Below are 24,016 nucleotides of genomic sequence, written 5' to 3'. Positions count from 1 at the left end.
TATCGTCAAATTACTGAGATATAATTACACCAAACTGGGACAGGCACAATGGCTCACTCCTATAATCCCAGCACTTTGGGAGGCCGAGGCAGGTGGATCACAAGGTCAGGAGTTCAAGACCAGCCTGGCCAACATAGTGAAACCCTGTCTCTACTAAAAATACAAATATTAGCCAGGCATGGTGGCACATGCCTATAATCCCAGCTACTCAGGAGGCTGAGGCAGGAGAACTGCTTGAACTCGGGAGGCAGAAGTTGCAGTGAGCTGAGATTGCACCACTGTACTCCAGCCTGGGCAAGACAGAGCAAGACTCTGTCAAGAAAAAAAAAAATTACACTGTTTGCTTTGATAATTTCATGTGTACTTCTTTTTTAATAGTGACAATTCAGTAAGCTATAATAAATTAGTGTTAAAGCTGTAGAAAGGAGTTTAAATAGAAGGCATATCGCAAATAGGATGTACTGGGGGATTTAATTTCATATTTTGCTTCTTTCAAGTTAAGTGTGAAAATGATCATTTCTAGTAAATTACAAAGTGTCTCTCTTTTTTAAATAAACTGTAATTAAAATTCCAAACTATAAAAGTAATTTCAAGTTTATATGGAACTCTAATTTTTTAAGCCTGACACTTTTACTTAGTTAAGTATTAACCTATGAGTATGGTTCTAGCATCTTTGCCAAGCTTAACAAGTCATAAAATGCCTAGTCAGAATCAAACCTATGTTTTGTGTAAACTGTTTATCTGCACTTTTTTTTCTTTTTTGGTGTCACACAGACACATTAAAATTCTACAAACAAAACATTATTCATTTTTGTGTTTAAAAGGGAGGAGGCTGGGCATGGTAGCTCACACATGTAATCCCAGCACTTTGGGAAGCTGAGATGGCCTGACCACTTGGGGTCAGGAGCTCGAGACCAGTCTGGCCAACATGATGAAACTCCGTCTCTACTAAAAAAATGCAAAAATTAACTGGGCATGGTGGCAGGTGCCTGTAATCCCAGCTACTGGGAAGGCTGAGGCAGGAGAATCACTTTGAACCTGGGAGGTGGAGGTTGCAGTGAGCTGAGATCATGCCACTTCACTCCAGCCTGGGCAATAAGAGCGAAACTGTTTTTTTTTTAAGTCGGGGGTTGGGGGATATAAACTGTTATACTAAAGTGCAGTACTTATTAATAACAGAAAAATAACTTGTTTTTGCATAGATAAAAGAAACATATATAAGTTCAACTGCCATCATTTGAAGAGAAACACTATCTATATATTTGAGATTCTTCTTTCTGGTATCCATCACTATAACCTGAATCTGTTTTTATTTTTAACGTGTTGTGAAAATCTTTTTATAAAATCTTTTTAATCTTGGAGAATATGAATGAGGGCTAAAAATATAGGCAACCTTCACTTCTAAATAAATTTTATAAAGGTGAAAGAATTTATAAAATCAATACTCAAATTTTGATAAAGGAAAGAGGACTACCTTAGATTGTTTATGGATACATAACACATATATTAAAAAGTGTTCTTTAAATGAATACTATCTTCTAAGATATGCAAGCCTTTGTGGAGAAAATAATGGAATTAGAGAAGGGAATGTGGGGGCTTCAACAAATTTATCTGAAACTTTTTCTTTGAAAAAGTAACCTGAAGCAAGCTGACAGAATTTTAAGACATAATTTAGTGACTTTTCATTAAATTATGCCATTACTTACTGCATGTTCGTACATTTCATACATTTCATAACAAAAACAAAATAAAAAAAACCAGATAATCTGTTTTCAATGGAAGGTATATATTTTCTTCTAAAATACTTACATTAGTACTTAGATTATATAAAACATCAAAACTAAAAAGAAAGATACTTTATTCCATATAATGTATCTATTCTCTGCTTCAACAAAACCTTGGAACTGACAGCTCTATCAATTTTTAAATTTTTTTTCAACTTTTAAATATTAACAGTTTAAAATAATTGAAAGGAGAGGCTGTCAGAACAGTACAATTTTCCAATTCTTGATATAATTCAATTACACAGTTATAAAAGAAAATAACTGGCTACCTAAGGTCTATCGTGTAGCTCCTTGAAAGATGTAGCACTAATCCTAAAACATCAAAGTATAGTTTTAACAACAGTTTTCAAACTGGACCATTCAACTTTTGGGCAGCTCTAAACTTGAGGAATGCCTTAACTTAAATCAAAAACCTTCCTCTTAAAATACTTCTATTCTCTGGTCCTAGTTCTACCCTCTAAAACAATTGATTCTTTACCTTTCTTTCATTCATTCTCTTTTAGAGTCAGAAGTCTCCGTAAAACTGAGGAAAGATATAGAGCTCCTTCTTCCATCCCCAAATGGTACTCACGCAACAACTTCTGTGTACTATTTCAAAGGGGTTACCAGACCCCAAATGTTCATCCCCAGTTTAAGAATATATTACAAATAAGAATAAATCTAATTCCTCTTTCAATGAAATAGGCTTCTAGTATTAGAGACATCTACTATCTCTCTTCCAAATGTTCTCATCTCCAGTCAACAAACCGTGAGTTCTAAATCTGCTCTATATAAAGCATACTAAGGTTAGTTATCATACAGAGCCTGTTTCTATAGAAATTATGCATCCTACATGTTCCACTACTCTGGGAACTAGTCAGTATATCATCAGTCCCATAGCTTTCACCAGAAAAATACAATCGACAGAATTAACAGAGAAAAACTATGCTTACCATAATAATCTGCCATAATTTCTTACTGCAACATTATAAGTATCTTGGTCTTCTGCAGTCTGTAACAACAAAATTGCCCTTAAAAAAAAAAAGTATTTTAATTTATCTCTGTGCAACAGCATTCTGTTACCTTTCTCTTTAGCTGAATCCATATATTTTTTTGTTCATTTAATTCTACGAATTCTTCAGTGCTAGTTATAATAGCTTATTCACATTTTATTAAGTTGGTACCAGTAAAGCACTTATATATATTTAGATTTTAGACTGTCAGGAAAATAACATCTAAATGACCTCTTAGTAAGCAAAATCATTTATTACATTTAAGTTCTAAATATTCCAAAAATCTAATATGGAAAATGACTATGTCACAGTTTATAATTTTGACATATTTGGAGTTTATAGAAAATACTCTTGAAACTATTTATATATTAGTAGTTTGAGTTAGGAAGCCAGGAAATGGAATGTTGTCATGTGCCCTTGCTTGTACATAAAGAAAAATATTTAAAGAATATTGAGTTGAGGGAAGGGGACTAGCCATTAGAAGTCCCTCGAGGACAGGAATAAATAACCTGCTGACAACCCATATTTCTTTCTCATGCTCAGTTCCCAATGGGCAAGCAGGGAAATGTCTTAATGACTAAAAAGAATATTTAACAAGATTCTTGGTTTTTCCTTCCCACTTAAAGAGGACTGGTTCCAGAGAAATAGCCAAGAAAGGCTGTTTATCTCCCTGATTAAAAGGATGAAATGCATGAAAACCAAGCATTTGCTAGAGAAGCCTAAAGACAGTATTGCAGAGATGAAAAACTCTACCCCTATTTTGATTTATGCCTAATTTCTGGTTTCAACCGTCAAATATTTGTTTAAAGCAGAAAACAGCAGTGATGATCAGTCAAGAAAGTTGTACATGCCCAAGTGACTGTGGAGATGCCATTTTGAGCCTAAGGTGTAACCAATGTTAGATTCACAATATCTGCAATAATGATATGTACCAAAAAAAAAAATTGTGAATACCCTAGCTGCCTAATTTTCTCTGTTTAAAAATCTTGCACACTGTTGCAGTCTGTCATATTTATACAGTTTACTGTTACGTTTGCTGGCTTTGAAAAAAGCAAAATAGTGGTTTTTCATATACATTTCTTTTCATATACTTCTTTCCATACATACTTGGGAAAATAACTTCTTGATTACATAGGCTCCAGTACCATCTAGTGATTACTCCTCTGAACTACGGAGAGAATTATAAAAGGATATGGCAAAGCATTTGGGACACCTCAATTATTTTTTACCTGACAAGGTTTCTTGTAAATATTTATTTAGATTCAGGGCAATAATGTACCTCAGAGGTTAGGCAACCAGGTCTTTTTCCTTTCCATCTAGTAGTTGGTGATGAGATCAACAGTTACTTTCTATCACCTATCCATTAATTTACACAGAAATTTATATAGACTTCATTTCCTACCACTCTCCAGCTACTCATTCCATTCTAGCACATCGGCTTTCTTATTTTATAAACATGCCAAATCCACTCCTGTTTTGGAGAACTTGCTCTTGCTGTTTCTTCTGCCTTGAATGGTCCTGCCCAGATAAACAAGTGGCTTGTGGCCTCAGTTCACGAAGTCAGGCCTCAACTGCCTCCTTAGTAAATCTATCCATTCTTAAACTCACCTGAAATGTCACCTCCTGCCCTACATTCTTTGGCCCTTTACCCTGCTTAAATTTTCTTTCTTAGCAATTATCATCATCACAGATACTTATTAGCTTATCGTGTCTCTTCTGCCACAGAACACAAACTCCATGAGAATAGGGCCTTTGTCATTTTTATTTACTGCAAAATAGACAGTACAACAGCACTGCTTGGCACATAGCAGTCAACAAATATTTGTTAAATGAGTAAATACATAGCAGGTATTAAAGTCATTCAAACAAATACATCATAATGTTCTCAATTCTTGTCTCACTGAACACATGCTTAAATCTCATAAAGCTAGACAAGTTTACAAAAGACAGACTTTTCTAAAAATCTGAGAAGTTTTTTTTTTTGTTTTTTCTTTCTTTTCTATCAGTTTCTCTTTCTTAATTTCTCCACCCCACCTCCTTAGGATGAGCAACAGAAACCAAAATATAGATGAAAATTTGGGACTACATCTTTTCACCTTCTAAGATGTAATAATAGCATACAATGAAAGATTAGGAAAGGAGTCAGAACAATTATTTAGTATCTTCTTCCTGAGAATGAAACTAACATTTGTCAGTTAACTGACAAGGATTACACCGCAATTGATATAAGACTTTGCTCCTTAGTTCAGCTAAAACCAGGTCCTTGTCACACAACTAGGAAAAGTTAGGCATGCAGACACACTGAAGGGTGAGGGAATGGATTTACTGGGTGAAAAGGAAAAAGAAAAAAATCCTCAGCAAAGCAAGAGGGGTTCATAGTATCAGGCCCCATATCACAGATTGATTCCAGGCCACGCACACAAGAATTGAAGAGGCCAGCCTCCTCCCTGCCTGCAAACGGTGTTGTTTCCCTGGCTTCACCCCGTTCTCCCAGTGCACAGGCCAGAGATTCTCCAGGAGCCCTCTCCCTCCTCCATCTATCACTATTAAGTGTACTTTACCTTTGGTATGCATTTGCTGCTTCCTTTTTCAGTTGCAGATGTTCATTTAAGTAACCCAACATTGTGAAAGCTGGAGCATAATTCTGAATTCTTTCTAGAAACAGAGAAATATCTTCATTTTATATACGCATACTGAAGGTATTAACAAAATACTAGTTTTGTTTTCAGTATTTTCAGTATCTTAAATACCAGATTACCTCTTGAGATCACTCACACTGTTAAGAAGAGTGACATGATTTTATCTTGAATACAATACGTCAGTAAAAAGTTTAATAACTCTTCAAAATTGCTGAATAATGTTTAGTAGTTATATATAATTGCTAGTTATATTTTAGAATTTAAATATTTTCATGCCCAAAAGTATAATAAGTTGAAATTATAGTTCTTGTTAAAACCAGTCATGAGGTTTATAAAGAAATTCAATTCTTTGGCTAATCACTTAAGCCTTACTGTGATTAAATTAAGCGATAATTTTTCTTGGTGGTTCTGTTTCAACATATATGCATTTAAAAAAAATAATAGTACTGTTCACTAGAAACAGAAGGTAAGTTTGGTATTTACATTGCAGTATTTTGAAATTTTAATGTCAAAAAACTTGTATCTGAAACCATTTCAAAATTATAACAGACAGTGACAGAGATCTGACCTAACTAAGTCCATCTTGCTTCTAACCTCCTTGCTGTCCTCGTTCATTCCTGGGCACAGGCTAAACTAACTTTGGGAGGAACTTGGTTTGAAACAAAGATGACAGCAACCCTCTCCCAAAACAAACCCCCTTCTAGCCTGGGACTAGACTGCCTTTGCAGGACTAACAAATTAGTCAAAAGATTAGAAATATGGCTGGGCGCGGTGGCTCACGCCTATAATCACAGCACTTTGGGAGGCTGAGGCAGGTGTATCACGAGGTCAAAAGATCAAGACCATCCTGGTCAACATGGTGAAACCACGTCTCTACTAAAAATACAAAAAAAAGTATCTGGGCATGGTGGCACCCGCCTGTAGTCCCAGCTACTCAGGAGGCTGAGACAGGAGAATTGATTGAACCCAGAAGGCGGAGGTTGCGGTGAGCTGAGATCGCGCCATTGCACTCCAGCCTGGGTAACAAGAGCTGGAAACTCCATCTCAAAAAAAAAAAAAGAAATTATGGTTTAGGAGTCAGGCCTCTGGAGGCTGCAAGATTCTGAACTTCCCCAAATTGCTCCTGGGAATAACACTACTATCCTAAAACCTAAAATACATGCTTGAGATGTTTTGCAAAACCTGCACTGGATGGATCAGCCGGCATCACCCAGATTGATAAACTGGCTCATCTGATCTTGTGGCCACTACCCAGGAACTGACTCTGGGCTAGAGGACAGCTTCAACTCCCTATGATTTCATCTCCCACCCAACCAATCAGCACTCCTCACTCACTGCCCACCTACAACCATCCACCAAATTATCCTTAAAAATGCTGATTCCCCAAATGCTCACTTGGGGAGACTGATTTTGGTAATAATAAAACTCTAGTCCTCCGCACAGTCAGCTCCGCATGAATTACTCTTTTTCTACTGTAATTCTCATCTTGATAAATTGGCCTTGTCTAGGCAGTGGACAAAGTGAACCCATTGGGTGATTACATATCTACGAAGGTACAATTTAGAAAAAGAAATACATCTGATCTAATCTACTTAAAAGTAGTAGTGGAAAAAAAAAAGTAGTAGTGGAAAGTAAGCCTTCAAATCCTTTAAATTATTTAACAAAGTACAGTGTAACTATATCTTACGTGACTGTTTGTTAGGTTCTAATATCAATGACTAAGGTTAAAATCACATAAAGTTACTCTTGAAAAATCCTTAAAGTCACAAAAGAAAGAGTCAATAAAACTGAGTCAAAATAAGCATGAGGAGATCCATGCTTTCACATGCCATACCCACTCTAAGGCAAACCGCCCCCCAAATGCTGATGTTTGTAAATTAATTGTCTACTCTATTGCCTCAGGCTAAATGTATGCAGAGTGCCACAATCCCCACAATATCTACAGTGAGGTATTTTCTCTCCAGTTTTTCACAATTTGTCTTATTCTTTATATTATTTGACTGTCAATTTTACTGTTTTCAGTATTCCTGCTTAAACTCCTTGCTTCTTTATCAGTATTTTGCCAAAAGTTAATGCAACTAACATTTCTTGAGCATCTAGGATATGCCAGGCACTCGGCATAACATTTCGTACAAATCATCTTACTTAAACACTAAGCAGTACTTTCCTGTTGAGAATTTTGGTAGCATGCCCAAGGTTTCAATCAAACCTACTAAGTGGTGGAGTAGAGATTAAAACCCAATGGTAGTTTTATTTTAAAAGACAGGAAATTATAATAGATGGTTAATAAAACTTCACTATTCTGTCAACTTCCTAAACTTAAACATATGTTTCCAATATCTTCAAGAACAATTAGCTGTTAAGGGGGGAAGCTAAAGACACTGGGTTTAGCACTTCATTTATATTATCTCATCTAGTTCTCACAACTCTACAATCCAGGTATTGTTATATCCAGTACTCAAAGAGTAAACAGAAGTTAAGGGAGGTAAAACACTTGGCCTAATACTGCAGAGAAAGTAAAAAGTAAACACAGAACAGCAGTAACTGTTCTAGTGTATAGTGAAGAGTGCATTAAAGCCTAATACACTCTCCATTATAACAGAGAAATTACTTTTATCCTATCATTAGGTAATAATTTTCATCTTTCTTCAAAAGCCTTTATTAACATTTACAAAGTAAAGACTGCTTTGCCATTGCAAAAAGAAGGCAAATTCATGTTTTTCTAAAAAAACACCAATATTTAATTTGAAATGAACTGATTTTAAAAATTACTTCAATTATTTTAAAACTGATTTTAAAAATTACTTTAAATTATTTCAATAGTTATTCAATTATCTTGCTATTATGTAACAGGTAACTTACCTACATATTTATTCAAAACAACTTGTGCTGCTGGAATAGCATTCATCTGGAGGATGTTGTACTGATACAGCTCTGTTTCTCTGTTGCTTTTATCTTGCAATGTTGTGCAGACCCAATATGCATAACCTAATGCTCCTTCGGTCTTTAAAAAAAAGCCAATGTTAACAAGTTAACATAGGATAATAAATATGACCATAAAAATTAAAATAAGAAAACAATGCACTTCAATACAATAAATATCCCATCACAGTCTTCTTTAAGTCAACTGTTAAAAGTACCTTTAAAGGAAGGGTCATTATGATAAAACACAGAGCTAAGAACCTATTGAAATTACTTGTTCCAATCCTAACTGGAAAAATCAAATGGGATAAAATGCAGAAAACAGAGCCTCGCCTGATGGGTTGACTTTCCCCTCCTCAGCACCATTGCCAAAGGTCAAACCAAAACAACAACAACAACAAAATACTAAAACATTTTCATAATAATCTAGAAAGGCCTTCCATGCCTACTCCTTATCTCATGTCTATTTTTTTCCTGGAGTCTCAGTTTCTAGTCTATTAATATATGACCACTACTGCATCTATTAAATCTCAATGTCATTTCTTCACCAGCTCTTGAAAGCTGTACGAAAAAAAAAAATGGAAGTTCTTTAATGCCAGACAACTAATCTGTTTCTAAGAAAGAATAAAAACAACTGATGTCATTAACATCTAATACCACTATCTATTCATGTTCTTTTTCTTTTTCTTAGAGACAGACTCTTGCTCTGCTGCCCAGGCTGGAGTGCAGTGGTGTGATCATAGCTCACTGTAACCTGAAACTCCAGGGCTGAAGCGATCCTCCTGCCTCAGCCTCCTGAGTAGCTAGGTCTACAGATGTACACAATCATGCCTGGCTAATTTAAAAAAAATTTTTAAGAGACAGGGTCTTGCTATGTCATCTAGGGTGGCCTCAAGAAATCCTCCTGCCTTGGCATCCCAAATCACTGGAATTATAGGTGTAAGCTGCTATGTCTAGCCAAATACCTACTCATTCCCTTAATAAGGATAATACTTTTCTCATTTATGAAGCTTCAAGAACAATGTTTATATTCTTACATGCATATTGAGTTCTGTAGTGTGCCTGAAGAGATCCATCGTGTCATAACTTCCAACTGTCTCAGCAATAAGAGCCTTTAAAAGGGGGGGAAAAAAACAGACTCTTAATGTGTTTAAAAGAAAATAATAATGACAACAATAATAAATGAAACTGTTTAGAAGAACCAAAGGTTTACTAGCTGTGCTTAATAGCAAAGTTAACTTTTTACTTCTATTGTTACTATTTTAACTAAATCTACCAGTTACCTATTAAAATAAATTATTTTTAAAACCAAAAATACCTTTAAAATAAAAATTAAAAAGTGATTCTGATAATGATCTAAGATCTACTGACCTAGAGTAGTACTACTCAAAGTGAGGTCCCTTGGACCAGCCTCACAATCATCACGTGGGAGGAGTTAGCATGCAAATTCTTGGGGCTCCCTGGGTTCAATGCTGACATAGAGGTTAGCATAGCAATGCCACAACTCCCAGATGCTACCACAGTGAATGGGAACAGGAGTTTGCCTTGCTATCTCTGCTTGCTTCACCAATTAACTAGAATTAGACCCTCTCAAAAGTATAATAAAAGATCTCTAAATCCCAAGTAAAAATTTTCTGATATGGGTGATTCTCCTACTCTCTGAATCAAAGCAACTAGTAACTAGGTATCCTGATTACTATTTGGCAGTACAAAAATCAAAATTTGGAGGAGGAGAGAATACTTATCAACAAGTGACAAATCAGATACAGAGATTTTACAGAAACATAATATTCAAAGTGATCTTTGTAAATGTGCATTTTCTGTAAATGTAGTTAAACAATAGAGTTCTGGGTTTACTTTTTCAGCACAGGAATGTCAGATTGGTAAGTGTTCAAAGGCCACCCCCAAATCAGAGTTAAATCCTTACAAGTTATGTGGCCTCAGGAATCACACTTAGGATCTCTGAGTTTCTATTTCCAGAACTTTATTATGAGAGTATAACATCAACCATATCTCAAATAATTGATGATAGATTAACTGAAATCATATCTACAAAGAGCTAAGCACAGTGAGTGGCACAAAGTAAGACTTCAAATGCTGGCCGGGCGCGGTGGTTCAAGCCTGTAATCCCAGCTCTTTGGGAGGCCAAGGCGGGTGGATCACGAGGTCAAGTGATCAAGACCATCCTGGTCAACATGGTGAAACCCCGTCTCTACTAAAAATACAAAAAATTAGCTGGGCATGGTGGCACGTGCCTGTAATCCCAGCTACTTGGGAGGCTGAGGCAGGAGAATTGCCTGAACCCAGGAGGTGGAGGTTGTGGTGAGCCGAGATCGAGCCATTGCACTCCAGCCTGGGTAACAAGAGGGAAACTCCGTTACTTCAAAAAAAAAAAAAAAAAAAAAAGACTTCAGATGCTGTCCATTACCATTATTATCATTGTTATGCATATTAATCAGTTATTTATATCAACAGGCTTATTAGTAACTATATGTTATATATCTTACTTGTCCAATCCAGCACATTAAATAAGATGGATCAAGGGACTGGGCCATTTTGAAAGCTTCATGAGCTTGCTAGGAAAAAAAGGCAAAAAATATTACAGCAAGCCATTTTATAACTTATTAAACTGCTTATGTTTAAAAAGCATAAAATAAGAGAATAGGTCAAACCTGTCACAATAAATATGTATGAACACAAAATTTCACTGTTTAAGCATAATTAGCAATGCTTAAAGCAGTGTTTTGCTACTAAGTTCTAGAACACTCCTAGGTACAACAGATTTCTCCCCAGGTTAGGAGTTCTGAACCCCAGTAAAAGGACAATATAGGTGTCTACCTTATAGTCTGCAGAACTTTTAAACAACCAATCATGCATCCATCAGCTAGGCATAGGTTTGAAGGCAATGATTAAACAAGGCTACCTATTCCTCTCTCTTTTAGCTTAACTGGGAGGATAAGAACTCACAACTAATGAAGTCTTAACCAATGAAGTCCTAGACATGTATTACATCTTCTGCTAGAGAAGGAGTGAACAACAATATAATTCTGCATTAAACAATCAGGAAACTTCAAAAATACCTAACTTGGACACATCAACTTGCATGCCTTTTTTTTTCTGCTACAGAAAATAACTATTTTATACTACTTTCTCAACAATCTATGTATGGCAGGAAACAGTCTTATTTTTCTTATTTTTAAGTTCATGGGCAACAATTCTCCCATGCCACAAGCACATCCATAGCTTACTATGACATTGCTTCATTTAAATTTTTAAAAAATATGTTCACATATTTTAAAATCCAAATTAATATTTTCTCTTAATGTATTTATAATTTTTTTTGCAGTGACTTAATGTATCCTTGAGAATAGTGCAAAAACTTTTCGGGATGAGATTCAATATATTGGCTGTAACACAAAACAGTTCAGACATGGTATTATCTATAAATTTGTGGAAACATTCCAAACATGTCCTATAAAAATGATCCCAGTCACTTTAGTTGTAATTGCCTAATGTATAACTGCTCAAGTATGACAAATGACACTTGAAATTTAAAGAGATTAATACCTGCTAAAGCCAAAAGTAAATCACCCAAGCAAAGATTAAATTTAAGCTGCTAGAGAGTACTGTCTCCCTTGCAATCATCCACTCCACCTCCAACACTCTACACAGGACTTCTTACATGTGTACAGATTAAAACAATGCTGAATTGATTCAGAATAGAATTGTTTTAATCTCTAAATGAAAAAACCAACATAATCATAAAACCAGAAGTTTCTTGAGGGTCAGAAAAAGGAAAATAAATCTTACACATTAATTATTTGACATAAATTGCATCACATCAATTAACTAGTATACTGGAGAGCATACTGACTAGATAGCAACATGCAAAAATATTTTTCCCCAAGAAGCTGAGCTATTGAGGAAATAATACTATAGAAAACATTCTTTGTTTTAAATATGACAGACAGGCAATATATTTACCTCAATATTTTCATTTGTGAGGTATAACACTCCCAAGTTGGTCCATGCAACAGCATTCTAAAAAACACATATATATATTTTTTCTTAAAATAGGTCCCTTGTCTACTTGAAAGTCTCAGAAAATTAGAAATTCTAAATTATGAAGTTCTTTTTCATAGACACATAGAATACTCACAATTTGTTCTGACTGGATTGATTTGATGAAACAGTGCTGAGCAAGGGCATAATTTCCAATACCTGAAAAACACAGAACTTGATGAAACTGAACTTTGTTTGAAATACACAATCTTCTAAAAATATTGAAGTGTTAATTCTCACCACTGTAACATGCAACCACACCAAGAGCATTCCAGTATAAGTGATTATTACTGTCGAGTCTCACTGCTTTTTTCAGACACTGAAAAGAAGTTAAATAGATTACTTTTTATTTCTTGGAATAGCAGCATGTATATCAATATATATGTGGTTTTATGTGAAAAAACTATTTACTTCTACTAAAACATCTTTGAGAAAAGCACTTAGTGTTTTTAAAAGTTTGTAAAAAATTTATTTAAACCATACATTTAAAGATTTCTCCAGCAGCTCCTTAAGATCATTCATATTGCTGCCTGTTTCTGCTAGATGTTGTGCTTGGCGATAATAATTAATCCCAAGATCACACCACGTATTAGATGTAGACATCAGTTTTAATGCATGACCATAGCACCTATGGAAATATGAAAGTGAATGTTATGTTTTTTTGCTACAATGCCTTAATTCAATTTGAATGTCATTAACTGGCAATCTTTGCAAATTACCTTCCTCCAAGGTGGAGGAGCTCATTTTTCTTTAATACTTGTTTTTCTTCTTTCTGACCTAGAAGGACTCCTAAAACATTAACATTCACTTTAGATGGTGAGACAGCATAAAGACAGGTGCAAGCATCCCCAGCTAGCTTCCAGAGGCAGGACACATCCGCTCGATGCTGTAGAGCACTAAAAAAGAAACAGTGTGATTCTTATAAATTATTTGTAAAAAGCATGGAGTTTATCTCCGATTATTACTCGAAACAAAAAACTGTACACTGAACACTGCAAATGCTTTACAAGCTTCCTCCTAACTGAATTATATCATATCACCTCCCTAATAGGAAAGAAGAAAAGGAAGAAGGGAAGGAAGAAGGGATTATTTAAGTGCCAGAAATTTTGTGGACACTTTTTTATTATTCTTCACCATTTTTATTAGACGTAGAAGCAATCACATAAATAAGTAAGTTTTCCAGGACCAATTTTATTATTACAATGTTAAAACTGTGCTTTTTGTGTTTGTTTAAGCACTGACCAAGGCAATAAAGTTTGTAACTCTCTTACAATTGACAATTGTAAACTCAGGTTTTTTTATTTTAGGTCTTCCCTCATGCTGTGTAGTTTTGACTATGTTCTCACAAAGTTCATGAGTTGGGAACTCAATCTCCAGGGCAACAATGTTGAGAAGTAGAACCTTTAAGAAGTGATTATGTCATGAGGGTTCTGCACTCCTAAATGGATTAATACTGTTATTGAAGGAATGGGTTAGTTGTCACAGGAGTGAGATCCTGATAGAAGAATAGGTTCAGTCCCATTTTTTTTTTCTCTTGCATTCTGTCCTTCTGCCATAGGATGACCCTTACCAGATGCCAGCACCATGCTCCTGGACTTCCCAGCCCCCAAAACCAAGCCAAATAAACTTCTATTGTTTGTAAATTAACCAGTCTGGTATTCTGTTATGGCAGCAAAAAATTGATGAAGACACCCCAATAAAATGTACCAAATGTATTTGGTAGGGTCTGAAAGATTTCTATAAATTTTATTTTTTAATTGGCATAATAATTATACATACTCATGGGGTACAGAGAGATTTTTGATACTATACAATGTATTGTGATCAGATCAGGATAATTAGCATATTAATCATCTCAAACATTTATCATTTCTTTGTGTTAGGAATGTTCAATATCCTCCTTCTAGCTATTTGAAACTATATATTATTAACTACAGTCATCCTATAGTGCTACAGAACACTGGAACTTATTCCTCCTATCTAGCCATAATTTTGTGTCCTTTAACAAAAATCTCCCATGTCTCCCTTCTCCCTAACCTTTCCAGCTTCTAGTGTCCTCTGTTCTACTTTTTACTTCTATGAGATCAATTTTTTTCAGCTTCCACATTTGAGTAAGAACATTTGGTGCTTAACTTTCTGTTCCTGGCTTATTTCACTTAACATAATGTCTTTCAGTTCCATCCATGTTGCCTTAAATGATAGGATTTCATTCTTTTTTATGGCTGAATAGTATTTCATTGTATATAAATACTACATTTTCTTTATCCATTCATCTGTTGTTGAATATCTAGGTTCATTCCATATCTTGACTATTGTGAAAAGTGCTGCAATAAACATGAGTACAGATGTCTTTTTGACATAATGATTTCCTTTCCTTTGGATAAATTCCCAGTAGTGGGATTGCTGGATCATATGGTAGTTCTACTTGCAGTTTTTGAGAAAAATCCATACTGTTCTCCACAGTGGCTATACTAGTTTGCATTCCCACAAACCATATAAGAATTCTCTCTTCTTCACATCCTCACCAGCCTTTATTTTTTTGTCTTTTTGATAACAGACATCCTAACTCGGGTGAGATGGTACCTCACTGTGGTTTTGATTTGCATTTTCCTGATGATCGGCGATGCTGAATAACAAAAATCTAAACATGAAAATCTGAAGAACCATATTAATAGAAACAAGAGCAGACTGAATGAACAAGTTCAAAAAGCAAAGAGAAATATTAATTATGGTGACAGAGGGCAATTCCTTTTAAAATGAGAAAAACTTCAGCTATACAGTTCTCTTCATTTTTCTCTTCTTGAGATCTTATAAATAAAACATGGCAATTTTTTGCCATGCCTCAATAATCAGCTATCACAAGCTGCTATGTTACTGGCAGATGGATAAGCAGATGGAACATTTTTCATAGTCTTTTCTACTCATGGAGTCCAGCCAAAAATCATTTTCCAATGTCTTCCTTAAAAATAATATTAATTATTGTGGTCATGACTAAAAGCCCACTGAGAATAAGAAGGAAGGGCAATACTATTTGGAGTTCCTTTGTCTAAATATCTTTGCAAATGTTCTAAAATTGAAAGCAAAAAATGAGAAAAGAGAGGGAAAAAAGTGAAACAGACGTCATTTTAACAGCCTAAATTCTTACTTACTTTTAAGTTCAATAAAAAAAATCTATAAAGTTAAGTAACTTGTATCACCCTTACACAATAATTGTGATAGCATTAACTCCTTCTAAGTCTAGAAGTAAATATACACTTGGAGATTATAATTGTTTTATATGCCACCTTCTAATGGGTTGTGTTACATGTTATCCAGAATAATATTCTTAGGCTCAGAAAGGCAGTATTTATGACTAAGGTACTGTCACCCAAAGGTTCGCGTTTACTCTTAAATACCAGTTCAAATAAAGCATACCCTTTACATGGTAACTTTCTCTTTAGAAAAAATTACATTATGTGAGACTTGAAAAGCAGCAATAAAATTCAGTGAGATAAAAAAGCGTTAGGTTGTATTCACAAGGAATGTGGGGAAAAAACAAACAAAAAGGTTAGGTTTTCATTTCATATTTGGTTTACATGAAAAGCAATTCTGGAGCAACCAATAAATAGAAAACAGAGGAGAAACAAAGCAGGAAAAGAGGGGAAGTAAAAGAAAGATGTTTAAGAGTTACAAAAAAATTCAAATGCACATCTAACTTGTGGACGTTTGGAAGTTATCTACCAGAGATAACACTTTTTCTGACCTAACCAATGAATTTACAGTTGTATAAAATGCCCGATCTACTCAAAATTTTCTGATTCCTTTCCTGTTATTAGACACATCACTTTTTTCCTACACAGTTTCTCTTCAGGAGCAATCAGATTGTCATTTCTCCTTACCTTCAAGACCTACTAATAATCCTACTATTGGGTCTCACCACTGAATGTAAAGCATATTGACCACCTGAAGCCCTATTTCCCTATTGGTTCCAATTAAAGATATTTATTTCCAGGCCTACTGAAAGAGAACACTAACACATGGTGTCAGAGCTGCTGTTCCAGTAGCTGACTGCTCCTTCCTTCCTATTCTTTCCTATGCATCCAGCCAGCCACTACTAAGAGCAGAAGAAATTATATGTTTCCCCAAATGCAAAATTAATACAACATGTATGTCATAGAATTAATTGGCTTGTCTGTTATTCTTTATGTTTGACATTCTGCATAATTGCTGTATCTAGCAGAATACATAACATAATCTTCTATATTTGGCTTCATTATAATATTACAAAAATAAATACAATAAATAATAAGAATAATACTAACCAAGTAAAATATTCCAGTGCTTTTTCTATGTAGTCTACAGCTTTTCCATCAAGATAATCAACTAGAGCTGCTTTTGCCATCAGAAGATGGCATTCACCCAAACCTAAAATCAGGTAAGTTTGTCACTGTTATTAAAACACATAAAACACTTAAAATGAATTTCAAATACATTTATTGGTGTTATTTTAAAGCACTTTCCAGAAAATAAAACTTAATGGAATGTTATAAAATTATCTTAGAGCATGATCCTACATTCATTTAATAAGAAATTCAAATGGAAGAGTTCTATTGGAGTAAACATGCACTAGAAGTTCTGAAAAAGCTATCTATGGAACCCAAGAATTTCCTTAACTTTGGGCAAGTTACTCACCTCCTAAAACCTTGGCTACAAAAATAGAGATATTATCTATATGTTGCTCTCCATCATATTACTACTTATTAACCACTGTGAAACAAGCTATGATCTTTTTATATTACAATCTGTATAGCAAACTATAAGAATTAAATGAAATAGTAATTTCCTAAAGCGCCTAGTAAAGATTTCATAAATGTGAGTTCTCCTTCTCTTGAGGAAAGAGTTTTACAAAATTAAAAAAAAAAGTTTCAGGCATTAAGTTATATGTAATTTACAATATACTATTTATGTTGTCTATGTGCTCACTTCTGCAGCACATACACCAAAACTAAAATGATAAAAAGAAGATTAGCATGGCTAAGGAGGGTTGAAACAATTTGTAAAGTTTTTTTAAAAAGCCAAAAGAAGGAAACGGAGGAGAGAAAGCATACATAAGGAGCTTCAGGCTTTTTTAAAAGATCAAATATAATCATTAAAAATGTAGATTATACATGGATGGTGGTATTTTATATTACCAAAACTAACTTAGATAACTATAAAACAATGCAAGTTGTCTCTAAAATTAAAAAAAAATAATTTAATGAGTCTGTAGAACTTACAGAGTAATTATAGGGATTAAGATATTCTGGGGATAATGAATTATGAACGTAAAAGAAGGGAAACACGTTTTAGAGATAGTTTTTTAGATCTAACAGTTATACTATTTGTCTAAAAGTTAAATCTCTATCATATTACTATTTGTTAATTTATGAAACAAGATTTGATCTTTTTATATTCAAATCTATATAACCTATACTGTAAGAGGTTCATATTGGATGCTTGATGCTGACTAAAGAAGTCCTTTTCAAGTTATTAAATATATTTAGGTAAGAAATCTACTCAAGGATTTTATACTTAAGGATCATAAAAGTCAAAGGAGCTATTAAAAAGAAATTACCTTTTAAAGCAGGCACATAATCTTCTGTCTTTTTAATGATCACCTGGTACTGAGCTACAGCCTCCTTATATTTGCCTAGGATTTGCTGTATTGCTGCAACCTTAAACACACTGTATGTCGATTCTGGGTTCAGCTCACTGGCTTTCGAGAAAGATTTCAAGGCTGTTGTGTAGCCTCCTCTGCTTAAGTAGGCCTCTCCTAATGATTCCCAACAATTGAAGTCCTTTGGGTCTGCTCTTAATGCTGCCTGTAAACTAAAATTTCAGAAAAACGTAAGAGAACTAAAAGTTATAGAACTATCTCCAAATCTGAAAAAAATAAAATAAAATAAAATAATTCAACTGAATCATACATGTCCGTGGCTTCTTCTACTTATAAAAGTGCTATTTAAAGCAGGTAAATCTGTTCCTTTTGTGATTAATTTTTTTAATTCTAATAAATGTGATTTTAATTTCAGAATAAATAAAAATAAAATGCTTTTTTGTTTTTGAAAAAGTGCTGAACAAAATTTCTTTTTCTTGATTATCTCAAAGAACTCGAGTTTTCTATACTACCAGGACAGGTGACCATCTCAGTTTGCCTCATCAGTCCATAATACCCCACCTGCAATCCTTTTACTAAACAGAAATACCACAGTTAAAATACAGAAATAGGCATGCTTTAAATATCTGATCAAATTCCATTTTCGTGAAAATGCCTATACTCTAGATACTAACATAAACCAGAAACAACTTTATCTTTATTCAAATACATTAATTTACATTTAAGTACTGTTCAAATCAAATGACTCAAATGGATCATATACGAGCTGCTCCAAATGCCCTTCAAGCTGTCAAATGTCTCCCTTGCCAAAAACAATGTATGTGAGCAGAACAAAGATATGTGCCTCAGCTTTTCATCACTAAAATGTCTATTGAGAATCTACTATACATATTTATGAAGACTTCAATTCACTAAACTGGCTATCTCCTCAAAAACAGCACATTGTTTAAACCATCTCTGCAATTCCACTGCCCTGCAGACAATAAACACCAATTGATCATAATTTTGTTATTTCTTCTCTCAAAATACAACCTGTAAGAGACAATTTGTAAAGTTCATTTGGGGTATAAATAACGCTTAATTTAAGGAATGATTATGCTTGTCTAACATCGTTCAAATACAATAAGGTGCCTTACTCAGCCACTGCTTGAGAATGCTGACCAGCTTTCAAATAGTACAGTCCTCGCCTAAGCCAGGCCCATTTTGCCGTTCCAGCACTTGCCTTTTGAGTTACTGTTGTTAGGATAGCTAAAGCAGTTTCCTAATAATAAGAAAATACTAATATTAGATACATTCAATATTATAAAAAGACAGAACACTCATGTAAAATACACAAATATATTTTCATTTCCCGCTTCTGATTTTTTTAATTTACACTGGTAGACGCTAAACTACAGTTTCAACAGTAAGTGGTTAGTAATTTAATATCTGCCAATAGAAAAAAACTTTACTTATAGATGTAAAAATATTTCTATTGCACCTCCAGAAAAAGAAACTAATAACTTTCAAGTATACATATATAAAAATATTTTTATTTATATACTCAAGGATAAAAAAACAAAAAGGCAAATGTGGTTATTAGACATACCATATCTTCAAGCTCCACACTTAGGTCAACCGCTGCAGCTCCAGATTCAGCATCAGTGTCATCTAATTCAAAGGCTTTCCTATAACATCCACGAGCTCTGTTTTTATCTCCCACTACATCTCTGTAATAATGACCTAAATAGCAGAAAACTTTGCCCATATATGTATCCAGTCTTGCAGCCTTTGAAATAAATATTGACAATACCAGAACATCAAAAGTTCATTTAATATCTTAAACAATACAGAAGATACACAGATTAAAGAAGGAAATAACTTCACTAAACATAGAAAAATATGCCAAAAAATCCTTTAATGTAAGATTTAAAACAGGAAAGCTGTCCCTTACTGCTTACAGAAAGTAAATGGAAGTATAAAAATATTTTCTTTTTTGGTAAAGGAAATGTAAAATTAGAGCTGTTATTGAATTAATCTGCTCTGATGAGTCAAGATAAGAATGTTAGACTTAGAGATGTCAAACATCAAAAAAAAACAGGACTTTAAACATCTAACTTGTATGCTCATAAAAATACAGCGGAAATTACCTAAAAAGTGTTGTCTATCAGAGATAATTATGTCTCATTTTCTACAACACATGCTTTTTAATAAGTAACATTAACATTTTGTATTTTAATTTTTTCCTTGAAAACCCATGTAACACCATCACAAAACCTTATGTAGGAAAGATAAAGCACCAAAAACAGGTCAGTAAAAAGTAACTGTAGGTAACAAACTTACATGATTATTATTTATAATTTTATAATGCCATTTCAACTAAGAATTGAATTGTAGCACTTGCTTTACCTTCAGAAAGTGGGTAAGAGCCTTTGTTTTATCTTTTCTTGTCTCTTCACCCATGAACCAGTATGTTAATCCCAGTTGGTAATGATATTCCGCAACTTCAGTATCTTTCTCAAGAGCTCTCTGAAAACTAAGTCACCAAAGGGTAATAAAAAGAAATAGTAAAATAAATACACACACACACACACACACACACACACACACACACACACACACTGTAGGAGACTCCTAGTTGGAACAATCAAAGTTTGAGTGATTCAGAGGTGCCAAATTAGAAACAAATCATCACTTCAGGATTTATGTTATCATAAGGAAAAAAGTGATTTGTTTTTGAAGAGGAGCTTTAAAAAAGCACCGTGGTCTTTTAGTACTACCATGTGCTAAGTGTTCAGACTATGCTGAACATTACAACTGCTTAGTGAACATTATAATCAGCTAATTAGATTTTTTTTTTTTTAGTCCGAGTCTTGCTCTGTCAACCAGGCTGGAGTACAGTGGAACAATCCTGACTCACTGCAACTTCTACCTCCCAGGTTCAAGCAATTTTCAGGCCTCAGCCTCCTCAATAGCTGGAACTACAGGCATGTGCCACCATGCCCAGCTAATTTTTGTATTTTTAGTAGAGACAGGGGTTCGTCATGCTGCCCAGGCTGGTCTTGAACTCCTGGGCTCACGTAATCACCTGCCTTGGCCTCTCAAAGTGCTGGGATTACAGGTGTGAGCCACCATACCTGGCCAAGAACGGCTAATTAGATTTGAGATCCATTATATAATTTTTTATAACTACTGTGCTACATGCTAAACATTTCTCAAAAATACTAAAACTTAAAGCCCACAAAGATCAAATTCATACAAAATCAAGCCTACTCATTTTGAATTTTTGAGAAATACAAAAAAACTAAGATGTTCATGGTTCTATGACCAATCTATATATCCTTACCATTTTTCTGCTTGTAGATAGTCCTTTTTGGTGAAATGAATCAAACCCTCAAGGGCATGAACTTCAGCTAAGTCAGGGTAAGAAGAGAGAAGGTCTTCCATAATCTATAAAATAGATACCTGTCAATTCTATACCCAAATAATAATGACTTTTAACTAAAAAAAATGCTCCCTTTGAATAAAAAAGCCAACCTTTGCAGCTTCATCTAATGAACCTTTGTTCTGATAGGCCAAGCTTTTGAGAACCAAAAGGCCTGGGATATTATCTGCATCGGAAACCTAGAAAACAATTGCAACAGACTGCTATAAATCTCCTTCAACACAACCACAGCAATGTTTGCTTTAATTAAAAAATGAACACAGAAAAGCAGGGTCCTAATAGAATAAAAAAATAGAGGTCTTGATTTCTATCACTACTAACCCATCTTCACTCTTTATAACATTTTTATTAGGGAAAAATCTCATATACATAAAAAAATTACAGAAACTAATATAATAAACCCACATGTGCCCATCATCCAGCTACAAAATCACACTCATAGGCAATCATTTTTAAATCTAAACCTCCACCAATTTTACCACATTCCTGTTCAGATTATTTTGACACAAATCCCAGATATTTTAACTTTTTATCTGTAATACTTCAGTATCTATATCTAAAAGTTCATTTCTAAATTACATTACCACAATACCATTATCATACCTAAACAAAACCAACAATAAATCCTTAACGCTATCAAGTTTCCCAGTTGTCTCATAAAATATCTGAACAATTTTTAAAATCAAAATCCAAATAAGATACATACATTTCCACTGACTAATATGCCTTAAGTCTCTTTTAATCAATAAGATCCCCCTCCTTCTCTTTTTTTTCTTCCTTACAATTTAACTGTTAAAAAATATGGTCTATTTGTCACAGTTTCTCAGAGTCTGGATTTTGCAAAATGTGTTCTCAAGGTGTTTAACATGTTCCTTGGTTCCCTGTATTTCCAGGATATTAGAAGTTGGGTTTAGAAGCTTGCTCTGATTCAGGTTTGAAGATTCCCAAGGATACTTCAGGTGTACTTGCACTTAGTTGGGTCTGATTGCCTTTTTTTTTGAGACAGAGTCTCGCTTCAACACCCAGGCTAGAGTGCAATGGCATGATCTTGATTCACTGCAACCTCTGCTTCCTAGGTTCAAGCGATTGTCCTGCCTCAGCCTCCCAAGTAGCTAGGATTACAGGTGTGCACCACCAGTCCTGACTAACTTTTTATATTTTTAGTAGAGATGGGGCTTCGCCGTATTGACCAGGCTGGTCTCAAACTCCTGACCGCAATTGATACACCCACCTTGGCCTCCCAAAGTGTTGGGATTAGAGGTTTGAGCCACTGTGCCTGGCCTGATAGTTTTTCTTTTTGTGATGGTAGCAGACATTAACCTTTGATGCCTAGATCTACTAATTCATTGGGGATTCCAAAATGGCAATTTTCTGTCATCTTCTCTTATTAAATGGAATACTTCAACAAAGACAAATTTCTTCTACCCTCATTATTTCACTATCCTGAGGAATAATTCAGATAGAAAAGGCAGGATAAACGCCTTTATTCTTCACAGTTGGGTTCTTAGCACTCCCCCAAAGATTTGTTTTCTTGAGGACATTTGATGATTTTTTGTTTTCTGTATCATCATGAACATAGCTTTAACAGATTTGACAATCTGACGTATTTCAACATAGCACATCAGCTAGTACCCTCTTTAGCTAGTAAGAATCTCTTCATGCTAGCTCTTGAGCCTTTTTGCAGTCTGAGCACTTTTATAGTTTCTTGCTTTCTAGCATGACAAGGTGTTCTCAGCTCATCTTGTACATTTTCTATCTCAGACCTGGACTCTGCTAAACTAGCAGAGTCCAAAAACTTTTCATTTTGTTTTTTTGTGAAAACATTATTTGAAGAACTTTATAAAACATTCAAACAAAACAAATGACTGGCAGGATGGCAAAAGAAAAACAAGAAAATATTAATTCTTTAAGGATGCTGACAACGGTTCTGATTTAAAATAATATTATTATATACAAAGCCCTTTGAAAGATACAAAACTAAACTTTTTTGAAAAACTCAATTTTAATTTTAGACCAGTAGAAGTCTTTACCTGACAAAAATCTTTAGGACACAATGTTAAAATTCATAATTTACCAGTTATGTTTTTTTTTTTCAGAATGGAATTTCAAATTGTTTGAACCCCAAAAACAAGGAAATTGATTTCATTATGTAATATCAATCGTTTTTTGAATGAAGCAAATAAACAACATTCTCTACCATGAAGCTATTAGTGTTCTTAATTATTCTTGTCAAATCCGCAGAACATTTCCTGGAGGAAAAAATTTAGAATCTCAAATTAATAATAATCAAGTAGTAATAACCTAAGAGGGCAAAGGAAGAAAGGAGAATAAGTTCTAGAACTAAAGAAAGAAACAGTCTTATATGATGAGTACTTAAGTCCTTAATCAAAAGGCAAACAAATAAAATTAGAAGTTCCCAAATACATGAATGTCTTATAAAAGTGCAGATGTGGTAAATTCATACCTCTAACATAAAATCTGTATAAGTAAATATTTGTGGTAGGCAGAGAAGGGTTGTTACCTGGTTATTGGAAACTAACCAAAGTTGAAGAAAACTT

At 34.3% G+C, this 24,016-nt stretch overlaps 1 protein-coding gene across 6 annotated transcripts in view; it reads right to left on the bottom strand.

Annotated features, from left to right (window-relative positions):
* SKIC3 (SKI3 subunit of superkiller complex) overlaps nucleotides 1-24,016 on the bottom strand; it is a 105,601-nt gene that overhangs the window by 36,727 nt on the left and 44,858 nt on the right. For all 6 annotated transcript variants that reach the window (XR_013532223.1, XR_013532225.1, XR_013532224.1 and 3 more), the window contains exons 13-29: nucleotides 21,551-21,637; nucleotides 21,360-21,463; nucleotides 20,423-20,549; nucleotides 19,623-19,802; nucleotides 19,171-19,295; nucleotides 17,993-18,246; nucleotides 16,701-16,803; nucleotides 13,119-13,295; nucleotides 12,883-13,027; nucleotides 12,640-12,718; nucleotides 12,497-12,558; nucleotides 12,322-12,378; nucleotides 10,845-10,913; nucleotides 9,375-9,449; nucleotides 8,278-8,419; nucleotides 5,338-5,431; nucleotides 2,717-2,794 (exon numbers count right to left, since the gene is read on the bottom strand). Coding sequence is in view for 2 of the 6 variants with exons in the window: in XM_035291194.3 (XP_035147085.3) it covers nucleotides 2,717-2,794; nucleotides 5,338-5,431; nucleotides 8,278-8,419; nucleotides 9,375-9,449; nucleotides 10,845-10,913; nucleotides 12,322-12,378; nucleotides 12,497-12,558; nucleotides 12,640-12,718; nucleotides 12,883-13,027; nucleotides 13,119-13,295; nucleotides 16,701-16,803; nucleotides 17,993-18,246; nucleotides 19,171-19,295; nucleotides 19,623-19,802; nucleotides 20,423-20,549; nucleotides 21,360-21,463; nucleotides 21,551-21,637 (1,958 nt within the window). In the remaining 4 variants the exon portion in view is untranslated. The remainder of the gene's footprint in view (nucleotides 1-2,716; nucleotides 2,795-5,337; nucleotides 5,432-8,277; nucleotides 8,420-9,374; nucleotides 9,450-10,844; nucleotides 10,914-12,321; nucleotides 12,379-12,496; nucleotides 12,559-12,639; nucleotides 12,719-12,882; nucleotides 13,028-13,118; nucleotides 13,296-16,700; nucleotides 16,804-17,992; nucleotides 18,247-19,170; nucleotides 19,296-19,622; nucleotides 19,803-20,422; nucleotides 20,550-21,359; nucleotides 21,464-21,550; nucleotides 21,638-24,016) is intronic.

Source organism: Callithrix jacchus, chromosome 2 (genome assembly GCF_049354715.1).
Source record: "Callithrix jacchus isolate 240 chromosome 2, calJac240_pri, whole genome shotgun sequence".
Classification (NCBI taxonomy): Eukaryota; Metazoa; Chordata; class Mammalia; order Primates; family Cebidae; genus Callithrix; species Callithrix jacchus.
This window is presented reverse-complemented; position numbering and strand designations above follow the sequence as displayed.